The sequence below is a fragment of the Nerophis ophidion genome, linkage group LG19 (assembly GCF_033978795.1).
Source record: "Nerophis ophidion isolate RoL-2023_Sa linkage group LG19, RoL_Noph_v1.0, whole genome shotgun sequence".
Taxonomy (NCBI): domain Eukaryota; kingdom Metazoa; phylum Chordata; class Actinopteri; order Syngnathiformes; family Syngnathidae; genus Nerophis; species Nerophis ophidion.
In genome coordinates, this window is record NC_084629.1 from 29086743 (window position 1) to 29099838 (window position 13096).

General features: G+C 39.9%; 1 protein-coding gene across 1 annotated transcript in view; it reads right to left on the reverse strand.

Annotated features, from left to right (window-relative positions):
* Positions 1-13096, reverse strand: part of clybl (citrate lyase beta like) — a 188743-nt gene that overhangs the window by 97462 nt on the left and 78185 nt on the right. Inside the window, exon 2 of the mRNA XM_061879755.1 lies at positions 9332-9542. Coding sequence (XP_061735739.1) covers positions 9332-9542 — 211 coding nt within the window. The remainder of the gene's footprint in view (positions 1-9331; positions 9543-13096) is intronic.

Sequence of the window (13096 nt, forward strand, 5' to 3'; positions counted from 1 at the left end):
ACACATTGGGAAGACTATGTCTCCCGGCTGGCCTGGGAATGCCTCGGGATCCCCCGGGAAGAGCTAGAGGAAGTGGCTGGGGAGAGGGAAGTCTGGACTTCCCTGCTTAGGCTGCTGCCCCCGCAACCCAACCTCGGATAAGCGGAAGAAGATGGATTGATGGATGGACATTTTAAAGCATTTTTCGACATCTACAATATTTATTCTAAGAATTGAAAAAAAAAATTAAGTGGTACGGTGGTACAGGGATGCATGTGCCTCACAATACGAAGGTTCTTAGTTCGATCCCGGGCTCGGGATCTTTCTGTGTGGAGTTTGCATATTCTCCCCGTAACTGCGTGGGTTCCCTCCGGGTACTCCGGCTTCCTCCCACTTCCATAGACATACACCTGGGGATAGGTTGAATGGCAACACTAAATGGTCCCTAGTGTGTGAATGTGATTGTGAATGTTGTCTGTCTATCTGTGTTGGCCCTGTGATGAGGTGGCGATTTGTCCAGGGTGTACACCACCTTCCATCGAATGCAGCTGAGATAGCCCCACGACCTCAAAAGAGACAAGCGGTAGAAAATAGATGGATGGATTACAGTTGCATAATCAGATAGAAAATTGTTGAAAGATATGCAATTGCATGCAGCACATGCATTTTTAACGAATATATTTAGTAAGAAAGATGACCTGTTTTATCGACGCACATTTTTTTGAGGCTGTCACGGGCCGGATAAAATTATGTGGCTCTAGGGTCCCTAATGGTTGCACAGGTGTACCAATTTTGGTGAAAGGGTTGAGTTTTTAAGGACACACTTCCAGCGGCTTCTGAACATCCATGAACTGGTGAGAAAGTGACAGCTGTAGAAGTCAGAAGCCCGCAAATTCCTCCCGGAGCCTGAAAGGCCACATTCCTGTCGACCACGCTGTAAAGACAGAGAGCTGTGACATCCACCGACGCCATCGCGGGGTCATAGCTCTGGCCTGTCAGTCACGCCGGCCGCCATCGTATTGTCTTTGTCTCACTACAGGAACGGCCTGCAGCCATATCAATCATCTTTATTATCATGACTTAAAACCCCTTTGTTAGTTAACTTTTTTTTTTTTTTAAACCCTTTATGCCGCTCTCCAATCACAATTTCATGGACAGTTCAGTAGGGCCAATAGGGAGGTCGCGTGGGCGGGAGGAGAATGCTTTTAACCTGCTGCATCTGCTGCTTTCCCGCTGCTCGCCCAGTGGGACGTGGTCACCTTGTTTTAAAGGCCTCTGATGGGGGATGGTGGGGGACCGCCGCCGCCTTTATGCCACAATAATAGGGAGAAATGTGCTTGTTTTAAACATCTTACTTAGGTAGTTTGCCTCTAAGGGATTAAGTCGGAGCACCTGTCGACCTGAGCGGAGAGGATCACAACTACAACGGCACAGGACAAATAATTGCAATTTATTTGCTGCATACACCTAAATTACAATTGTTATAATTTTATGCATGCAGGGATTAAGACTTTAATAGAGCTATTGCACAATGTTTATTTACATCTTCCAGCTATGCACCATGATGGAAAGAACCATATTTTTTTGATTGTAAATCGCTCCGGAGTATACGTTGCACTGGCCGAAAATGCATAATAAAGAAGGAAAAAAAACATATACGTCGCACTGGAGTATACAGTGGGGCAAAAAAGTATTTAGTCAGTCACCGATTGTGCAAGTTCTCCCACTTAAAATGATGACAGAGGTCTGTAATTTTCATCATAGGTACATTCTGAGAGACAGAATGTGAAAAAAAAAAATCCAGAAATTCACATTGTAGGAATTTTAAAGAATTTATTTGTAAATTATGGTGGAAAATAAGTATTTGGTCAACCATTCAAAGCTCGCACTGATAGGAAGTTTTGGCTCAATATATCACGATACATAGCCCCATTCATTCTTTCCTTAACACGGATCAATCGTCCTGTCCCCTTAGCAGAAAAACAGCCCCAAAGCATGATGTTTCCACACGCATGCTTCACAGTAGGTATGGTGTTCTTGGGATGCAACGCATTATTTTGCTTCCTCCAAACACGACGAGTTGAGTTTATACCAAAAAGTTATATTTTGGTTTCATCTGACCACATGACATTCTCTCAACCCTCTGCTGTATCATCCATGTATCCATTTTGGTATAAACTAAACTAAACTAAACTATCTATGTGTCTACATTAAAACATTCTTCTTCATACTCCATTAATGTATGCTCATTTTAAACTTTCATGCAGAGAGGGAAATCACAACTAAGTCAATTTACCAAAACTGTATTTATTAAACAGTTATCAAGCAGTGGCACAAACATTCATTTATTTTCCAAAACAGAAAGTGCAAAATTGCCAGAGACATTTTAAAACAAGCTATTAGTGGTAAGGTCACTAAGATGACATATCAAAACAACACTAAATTAATGTGCACTCTTTGTAGAAAACGCCACTACAATAGTTTAAAACAAACAAAGTGCCCTTTTCTGCATGATGTCACACAAGATATTTCAAAACTGTTCAAATAAAAAATGAGCTGCATAATAGGAAATCGAATAGTGTATGTCTCCGTTCTGTGGTAGGTTTCTGAGGACGTTGTCTCCTTCTGTTGTTGACTTTTTTTTTCATACGGTGTTGATCTGTCGGCATTTTGTGGGTGTGGCACCGAAAAAAGAAGTTGACATGCAGTTTCAAGCACACTTCATTCTCTAGAGCAGCGGTTCTCGACCTTTTTTCAGTGATGTACCCCCTGTGAACATTTTTTTTATTCAAGTACCCCCTAATCAGAGCAAAGCATTTTTGGTTGAAAAAATTAAAAAGAAGTAAAATACAGCACTATGTCATCAGTTTCTGATTTATTAAATTGTATAACAGTGCAAATATCTATTTCTTGAGCTATTTGGAAAAAAGATATGAAAATAACTAAAAACTTGTTGAAAAATAAACAAGTGATTCAATTATAAATAAAGATTTCTACACATAGAAGTAATCAACATAAAGTGCCCTCTTTGGGGATTGTAATAGAGATCCATCTGGATTCATGAATTTAATTCTAAACATTTCTTCACAAAAAAATAAATCTTTAACATCAATATTTATGGAACATGTCCACAAAAAAATCTATCTGTCAACACTGAATATTGCATTGTTGCATTTCTTTTCACAGTTTATGAACTTACATTCATATTGTGTTGAAATATTATTCAATAAATCTATTAATAAAGGATTTTTGAATTGTTGCTATTTTTAGAAGAAAAAAAAAAATCAAACTTACCCCTTGGCATACCTTCAAGTACCCCCAGGGGTATGGGTAGCCTCATTTGAGAACCACTGCTCTAGAGGGTGACTTTTCAAATGATGCTTCACATTAGCAGTGCTGCTACTTTTTGTAGCAATGCTTTTGCCGCATAATTGTTCATAATATTCCTGCTTGAAGCCAAACCACCGCCAGACGATGGACCCTGTGCTGTTTTCCTTGGGAATTAATTCTTCCTCCATTTGTTACCAGATTTGCACCTTCTCTCTCTCATATTACCTCCCGCAACGCACTGTTAGCGCCACAGATAACGTTACCATGTCGCTACCACTCTGCTCGGGGAGGACGTCTGACGTTGCAGACGTGACGTATGTAAGAAGGTGCGCTTGTTTTAAGTCTCTTTGAGAAAGAGACACAAGAAAGAGTGGGAAACGCATGCAGCGTAATGCCCGCAGCTAAAAGCAACTGCGTGAGAACGTATACTCGAATATCACGATATAGTCATTTTCTATATCGCACAGAAACAAACCCCCGATATATCAATCAATCAATCAATGTTTACTTATATAGCCCTAAATCACTAGTGTCTCAAAGGGCTGCACAAACCACCACGACATCCTCGGTAGGCCCACATAAGGGCAAGGAAAACTCACACCCAGTGGGACATCGGTGACAATAATGACCCAGTGGGACGTCGGTGACAATGATGACTATGAGAACCTTAGAGAGGAGGAAAGCAATGGATGTCGAGCGGGTCTAACATGATACTGTGAAAGTTCAATCCACAATGGATCCAACACAGTCGCGAGAGTCCAGTCCAAAGCGGATCCAACACAGCAGCGAGAGTCCCGTTCACAGCGGAGCCAGCAGGAAACCATCCCAAGCGGAGGCGGATCAGCATCGCAGAGATGTCCCCAGCCGATACACAGGCAAGCAGTACATGGCCACCGGATCGGACCGGACCCCCTCCACAAGGGAGAGTGGGACATAGAAGAAAAAGAAAAGAAACGGCAGATCAACTGGTCTAAAAAGGGAGTCTATTTAAAGGCTAGAGTATACAAATGAGTTTTAAGGTGAGACTTAAATGCTTCTACTGAGGTGGCATCTCGAACTGTTACCGGGAGGGCATTCCAGAGTACTGGAGCCCGAACGGAAAACGCTCTATAGCCCGCAGACTTTTTTTGGGCTTTGGGAATCACTAACAAGCCGGAGTCCTTTGAACGCAGATTTCTTGCCGGGACATATGGTACAATACAATCGGCAAGATAGGATGGAGCTAGACCGTGTAGTATTTTATACGTAAGTAGTAAAACCTTAAAGTCACATCTTAAGTGCACAGGAAGCCAGTGCAGGTGAGCCAGTACAGGCGTAATGTGATCAAACTTTCTTGTTCTTGTCAAAAGTCTAGCAGCCGCATTTTGTACCAACTGTAATCTTTTAATGCTAGACATGGGGAGACCCGAAAATAATACGTTACAGTAGTCGAGGCGAGACGTAACAAACGCATGGATAATGATCTCAGCGTCTTTAGTGGACAGAATGGAGCGAATTTTAGCGATATTACGGAGATGAAAGAAGGCCGTTTTAGTAACGCTTTTAATGTGTGCCTCAAAGGAGAGAGTTGGGTCGAAGATAATACCCAGATTCTTTACCGTGTCGCCTTGTTTAATTGTTTGGTTGTCAAATGTTAGAGTTGTATTATTAAATAGAGTTCGGTGTCTAGCAGGACCGATAATCAGCATTTCCGTTTTTTTGGCGTTGAGTTGCAAAAAGTTAGCGGACATCCATTGTTTAATTTCATTAAGACACGCCTCCAACTGACTACAATCCGGCGTGTTGGTCAGCTTTAGGGGCATGTAGAGTTGGGTGTCATCAGCATAACAGTGAAAGCTAATACCGTATTTGCGTATGATGTCACCTAGCGGCAGCATGTAGATGCTGAAGAGTGCAGGGCCAAGGACCGAACCCTGGGGAACTCCACACGTTACCTTAACGTAGTCCGAGGTCACATTGTTATGGGAGACACACTGCATCCTATCAGTAAGATAAGAGTTAAACCAAGACAGGGCTAAGTCTGACATACCAATTCGTGTTTTGATACGTTCTAATAAAATATTATGATCGACGGTATCGAAAGCAGCGCTAAGATCGAAGAGCAGCAACATAGATGACGCATCAGAATCCATCGTTAGCAATAGATCATTAGTCATTTTTGCGAGGGCTGTCTCCGTGGAGTGATTTGCCCTGAAACCGGATTGAAAGGTTTCACATAGATTGTTAGACGCTAAGTGTTCATTTAACTGCTCCGCAACAATTTTTTCGAGGATTTTTTAAATAAAGGGAAGGTGAGACACCGGTCGGTAGTTTACCATGAGGTCAGGATCGAGGTTAGGTCTTTTAAGAAGAGGATGAATAATCGCTTTTTTGAATGCAACGGGAACAGTGCCCGAGGAAAGTGATAAGTTTATAATATTTAGCACTGATGGACCTAATAATACAAAGAGCTCCTTGATCAGTTTCCCAGGAAGAGGGTCAAGTAAACATGTTGTCTGTTTTATTCCATTTACACGTTGTAACAATTCCTCTAATGTTATTTCCTCAAAACGAGAGAAACTATTTTGGAGGGCAGTATCCGCCGTATATACCATCGTATCAGTGTTAATAGAACCCCGTTGTAGCTGGGACGCATTGTCTTTAATCTCCTTTCTAATGACTTCAATTTTCTTACTAAAGAATTGCATAAAATCATCAGCTGAGTGGGTGGAGCTACTGGAAGGAGTCCCTTGTTGGGTTAGCGATGCTACCGTACTAAACAAAAATTTAGGATCGTTTTTATTACGGTGGATGAGATTTGAGTAATATTTAGCTTTAGCTAAGGTGAGCATGCGTTTATAAGTTATTAAACCATCACTCCATGCTTGATGGTGCACCTCAAGTTTAGTCGTGCGCCATTTGCGTTCCAGCTTTCTACATAATAATTTCTGAGCTCTAGTTTCTTCTGTAAACCACGGGGTGCGCTTTTTTGGAGCCTTTTTTAACTTTAGCGGTGCTATGTTATCAATGTTTTCGCGCAGGGCAGCGTTAAAGTTGTTAGTGAGGTTATCAATAGAGCCCACATACTTTGGGAATGGTGCCATTACCGAGGGCAGTAGGTCAGCAAGAGTTGTCGTTGTGGCCGTATTAATGTTGCGGCTGCTATAGCAGTTATTATTATTATTAGTTTGACGAACATGCGTCTGAACCTCAAATTTGAGTATCGTAACTTTGAGTATATCGATATATCGCCAAGCCCTAGTGTGAACAAGAATGTTTTAATGTAGACGCATAGAATCATCTTACTGCTGTGATTATATACATCAAGTGTTCATTCAAGGCTAAGGGAAAATATACAGATATATATCGTGTTTCGTAACATGGCCTAAAAATATCGAGATATTAATAAAAGGCCATGTCGCCCAGCCCTAGGCTATTGATTGATTGATTGATTGATACTTTTATTAATAGATTGCACAGTTCAGTAAATATTCCATACAATTGACCACTAAATGGTAACACCCAACTACGTTTTTCAACTTGTTTAAGTCGGGGTCCACGTTAATCAATTCATGGTACTACTATATACTATCAATATAAATAAGCTATATAAATAAACTTTGATTGATTTGATTGAAATTTGAATAACAGTGCTATATGACGGTGTTACTAAAATATTTACTTGTACTAATAATGAATAATCTAATCAATTATTTTTATGTACTTTACAACGCCGTTACCAGGACGTTTGATGTAATGTTGAACGCTACTTTTGAGATAGCTGCATGTCACCAAGACAGCAATACAAACGCTGTAAATTTAAGGCAGGAAATATCTTTTTATTAATGAAAGCAACAACCAGCACTACACTAAAGGTAACTTAATATCAAGCAAAAGGAGGCAACATCACACAGCAAACATGTAAGTACACACACGCTACTACTTCCAGTAAATAATGATCAATAAATCAATGATTAAAGTGACAAACTTGCCATTCTACAAAATACCCCATTTGTGGACAAGGAGACAAGACAGCCGTGGAAACATGGCTTTATTAACTACCACGAACACAGGCCAGCAAAAAGATTCAACATAACAGCTGTAGCTTCCTGCAAACTGTGAGTCTGAACTAACACACTCTGGTCTCATTAAACATCTGCATGTTCCAGATGTAAGATTTATTATTTATTTAAGTAACGCAATAATTACTTTACCTAGCAATCAATTGAATTTATTAAAGATTTTTATCAGTTATTAATTCAATTACCTTTTGGCAGAGTACCCAATAATGATAATTAATTACTTTTTATAAGTAATTTGCCAAACACTGCTGCGAGCACATGTATTGTGGGTGGGCTGATCGATCTCAGATGCTCATTGTTTGTCAGCTCAGTCAGCAGTGTTGCCGTGAGATACTGTGCTACAAACCCAGTTTCCATATAAGTTGGGAAATTGTGTTAAATGTAAATATAAACGGAATACAAGGATTTGCAAATCCTTTCCGACACATATTCAATTGAATGCACTACAAAGACAAAATATCTGATGTTCAAACTAATAAACTTTACTTTTTTCTTGCAAATAATAATTGACTTAGATTTTCATGGCTGCAACACGTGCCAAAGTAATTGGGAAAGGGCATGTTCACCACTGTGTTGTATCACCTTTTCTTTTAACAACACTCAATAAACATTTGGGAACTGAGGAAACTAATTTTTGAAGCTTTGAAAGTGGAACTCTTTCCCATTTTTGTTCTATGTAGAGCTTCAGTCGTTCAACAGTCCGGGGTCTCCGCTGTCGTATTTTACACTTCATAATGCGCCACACATTTTCGATGGGAGACAGGACTGGACTGCAGGCGGGCCAGGAAATTACCCGCACTCCTTTTTTTACGAAGCCACGCTGTTGTAACACATGCTGAATGTGGCTTGGCATTGTCTTGCTAAAATAAGCAGGGGCGTCCATGAAAAAAACGGCGCTTAGATTGTAGCATATGTTGTTCCAAAACCTGTATGTACCTTTCAGCATTAATGGTGCCTTCACAGATGTGTAAGTTACCCACGCCTTGGGCACTAATGCACCACCATACCATCACAGATGCTTGCTTTTGAACAGTCTGGATGGTTCGCTCCTCTTTGGTCCGGATGAAACGATGTCGAATATTTCCAAGAACATTTTGAAATGTGGACTCGTCAGACCACAGAACACTTTTCCACTTTGCATCAGTCCATCAAAGATGATCTCAGGCCCTGAGAAGCCGGCAACGTTTCTGGATGTTGTTGATAAATGGCTTTTGCTTTGCATAGTAGAGCTTTAACTATTACTTACAGATGTAGTGACAGTGGTTTTCCGAAGTGTTCCTGAGCCCATGTGGTGATATCCTTTAGAGATTGATGTCGGTTTTTGATGTAGTGTCGTCTGAGGGATCAAAGGTCACGGTCATTCAATGTTGGTTTCCGGCCATGCCGCTTACGTGGAGTGATTTCTCCAGATTCTCTGAACCTTTTGATGATATTATGGACCGTAGATGTTGAAATCTCTAAATTTCTTGCAATTGCACTTTGAGAAACATTGTTCTTAAACTGTTTGACTATTTGCTCACGCAGTTGTAGACAAAGGGGTGTACCTCGCCCCATCCTTTCTTGTGAAAGACTGAGAATTTTTTGGGAAGCTGTTTTTATACCCAATCATGGCAGCCACCTGTTCCCAATTAGCCTGCACACCTGTGGGATGTTCCAAATATGTGTTTGATGAGCATTCTTCAACTTCATCAGTATTTATTGCCACCTTTCCCAACTTCTTTGTCACGTGTTGCTGGCATCAAATTCTAAAGTTAATGATTATTTGCAAAAAAATATGTTGTCTTTGTAGCATATTCAACTGAATATGGGTTGAAAATGATTTGCAAATCATTGTATTCTGTTTATATTTACATCTAACACAATTTCCCAACTCCTATGGAAACGAGGTTTGTATTACAAAGTGATGGCAAACAGAGTTGAAGTCTCAAAGCAGTGCTGAGGAGTGTGAGGGCGGGCCTGACCTTTTTGCTGAGGGCGACCCCATCCTCACAGTCCAAGACGGCACAGTCCACATCCAGGGTGGCCAGCTTCCTCAGTTTCCGCTCGTCATTGCCGGGGCAGTAGAGCACGGCTCTGCGGGGTATGTAGGGCAGCGAGGACCCTGCGGTGTCATGGTGGTGACGCCATCCTTTGGTATGCAACCGGGCGGCAGGCAGGAGCCAACCACTGTCCCTGTTAACAGCAATATATATGCGGAACATAAGCACACTGCCACACACTAAATCACAACTTTGTCGCATGAATTACTTATGAGCTAAATGGAAGGTTAAGGACACGGAATAATTAAAGGTTGTTGTTGCATTCATCTTCTTAATATATACGGTTTGAATGCTTAATATATACAGTTTGAATGCTAAACATGGCAGACTATATAGAGTGAAAGTCTCGAAATGTTTTGGGTTTCTTTTTTTTTTTTTTTTTTTGTTGGTTCCGTTTGCCCTTCAGCTGCTCATTGAAGTGGAGGGAGATGCGATGACCTGGGCTTTAGTTTTCTTTGTCGGGAACAAATCCACCCAAACATTGCGCTCACTCATATGCTAATATGGCCACACTGCTCAGTGTCTGGGCAGGGCGGAAAATGAATGAATGAAGTTAAGGGGGAGGGAGCTTGATTGTTGTTGGAGTTGTAGCAGAGTCATAGAGCTAAGCAGAGACCTCCGCCAAGGCCAAATAACAAAGGGTTCCCCTTTAATGTAACTGAACGTTGCAAAATCATAGCCGCCACCCCTTTAAAATTAGGGGATTTTCTTAAAGTGAAAACAAATAAAATAAAGTAATGTAATGTATTAGTGTCTCCAGATGCAGTCGATTGATTGATTGAAACTTTTAGTAGTAGATTGCACAGTACAGTACATATCCAGTACAATTGACCACTAAATGAAAAATAAGTTCTTCAACTTGTTTGGGTCAGGGTCCACGTTAATCAATTCATGGTCACACAAAGTCCTACACTGCAAAAACTGAAATCTAAGTATGATGAAATATCTCAAATAAGGGTGATATTTGCTTATTTTGTGTCTGATAAGATCATTCTTCTCACTAAGCAGATTTTATGTTAGAGTGTTTTACTTGTTTTAAGTGTTTTGGTTCGAAATGATCTCAGTAAGATATTACACCTCGTTGCTGGGATTTGATGACCTATATTGAGTAAAACATGCTTGAAACTAGAATATCAACTGTTGCAAAGCTACTAAAACTACTTTTTCAAAGTAATTATTTCTTACTCTGAGCACGAACCAAAAAAATCATGACTTTGACACCATTGTGTCTCATAATAAAAACAGATGACAGCCAAATGGACTTTACTGTTTTACTTTTAATGAAACAAGACAAAAGATGTACTAATATAGTAGTAGTACAGTTGGCACAGTACAGTAAACGAACAGTTAATATTTAAACATTTAACATGTGACATTTCAAACTATTTTGAACAGAAATAGTTCACGCACATTCAGGTAAATTATTAAAAATTACAATTAAGAAAAATTTGTCTGGGGCTGAGCTGTATATATATATATATATATACATATATATATATATATATATATATATATATATATACATATAAATACATATATATATGTATATATGTGTACATGTATATTTATACATATATGATATATATATATACATATATGGTATATATATATACACATATGATATATATATATATATGCCTCGCACACTAATTGACTGAAAGAGCACACACTTGGCGCGATGATGTCATGTTATGGATGGGAAAATGCATTTTTAGACCCCAAGAGTAACAAGCGGTTGCCTTGTTGCTTTTCCATTAAGAAAAATAAACTAGTTTTTTGTATAAGTTTGCTGGTTTCAAGAAATGTAATGCCGAGCGCATATCATTATGTCAAGATAATGGCACGAGCATTTATTTCATTTAAAAATATTTTTGAAAATATTGAGCCAAATGATCTCATATTTTTTTTCTACCAAGAAAAGTGCACTTGTTATTAGTGAGAATATACTTATTTTAAGGTATTTTTGGGTTAATTGAGGTTAGCTCATTTTACTTGTTTTGGAAAGTCTTGACAAGCCACATTTGCTTGTTCTATTGGCAGATAATTTTCCTTAGTTCAAGTAAAATACCCCTCAATTTTGTATATATTTTCTTGTTTTTGAACACTGACTTTTTGCAGTGTACGTTATTCTTAAATTTGATTGTCAATCTAATGCTGACAACCGACACAATTCAAAAGGTCTGCCTTCCAGCTTTCGCAGTTTGTCGAGGGACAGATGGATATCCAAACACGAGTACATTTTATAATAGCACCAGAAAAAGATGTTAGATTAGTTGGTAGTCGTTTGAGTTAAAAAAAAAAAAAAGTCACTAAAAGTCTTTAGACACTTGAAAAATTCTCAACAAAAGTACAATGTACAACAAGCAGCTACAATTGAAAATATGGCAAAACGATATAAAAATGTCGGTTAATACTAATTAATAATAAAATATTTGTTTTTATATGTTTGTATACATGTTTTAGCCATTTTAAAGAAAATTATATCATTGATTGATTGATTGAAACTTGTATTAGTAGATTGCATAGTACAGTACAAAAATCTGTACAATTGACCACCAAATAGTAACACCCGAATATGTTTTTCAAGTTGTTTAAGTCGGGGTCCACGTTAATCAATTCATGGCAAACTATGCAAATTATGCAATGACGTCATGGTGACCACCACCAACACAGGTATTTTTGCAATCTAGGCTAAACCCATACATCCATCTTCTTCCGCTTGTCTGAGATCGGGTCGCAGAGGCAGCAGCCTAAGCAGAGAAGTCCAGACTTTCCTCTCCCCAGCCACTTCGTCCAGCTCTTCCCAGTGTATCCCGAGGCATTCCCAGGCCAGCCAGAAGACATAGTCTTCCCAACGTGTCCTGGGTCTTCCCCGTGGCCTCCTACCGGTTGGACATGCCCTAAACACCTCCCTCGCGAGGCATTCGGGTGGCATCCTGACCAGATGCCCGAACCACCTCATCTGGCTTCTCTCCATGTGGAGGAGCAGCAGCTTTACTTTGAGCTCTTCCCAGATGACAGAGCTTCTCACCCTATCTCTAAGGGAGAGCCCCGCCACCCGGCGGAAGAAACTCATTTGGGCCGCTTGCCTTTCGGTCATAACCCAAAGCTCATGACCATAGGTGAGGATGGGAATGTAGATCAACCGGTAAATTGGGAGCTTTGCCTTCTGGCACAGCTTCTTCTTCACCACAACGGATCGATACAGCATTCGCATTTCTGAAGACGCCGCACCGATCCGCCTGTCGATCTCACGACTGCCTCCGGAGTCCTATGATTAAACCCTGTAACCTTAATTTGGGCAATCTCAGATATTATCTCCCAATTTTTTTATGACTTTGAGTTTTGTATCAATTACAATTGTTGTGTGATGTTGTAAGGATACCATGACTCGCAATGACAACATACAAATACATTCCTGTATCTGCATCAAAATTAAACAAGAAGTCCTTCATGAGTTTAGCAGTTTTTGCGTGGTGTAGCAATTTTATTACACAGAATAATTAAGGAAAATTACAAAGTTTTGGAAATAAATGTGTTCTCTCTGGTAATTTTTATGCTTTATGTTGCAACAATCTTTGGGTGACAAGATTCTCCTCGGCGAGTTGCATAGCACGCATAGCTACCTTGTGGACAGCCTATTACAGCCTTGAAGCTGTAATAGCTGGCAAAGGTGGACCAACATCA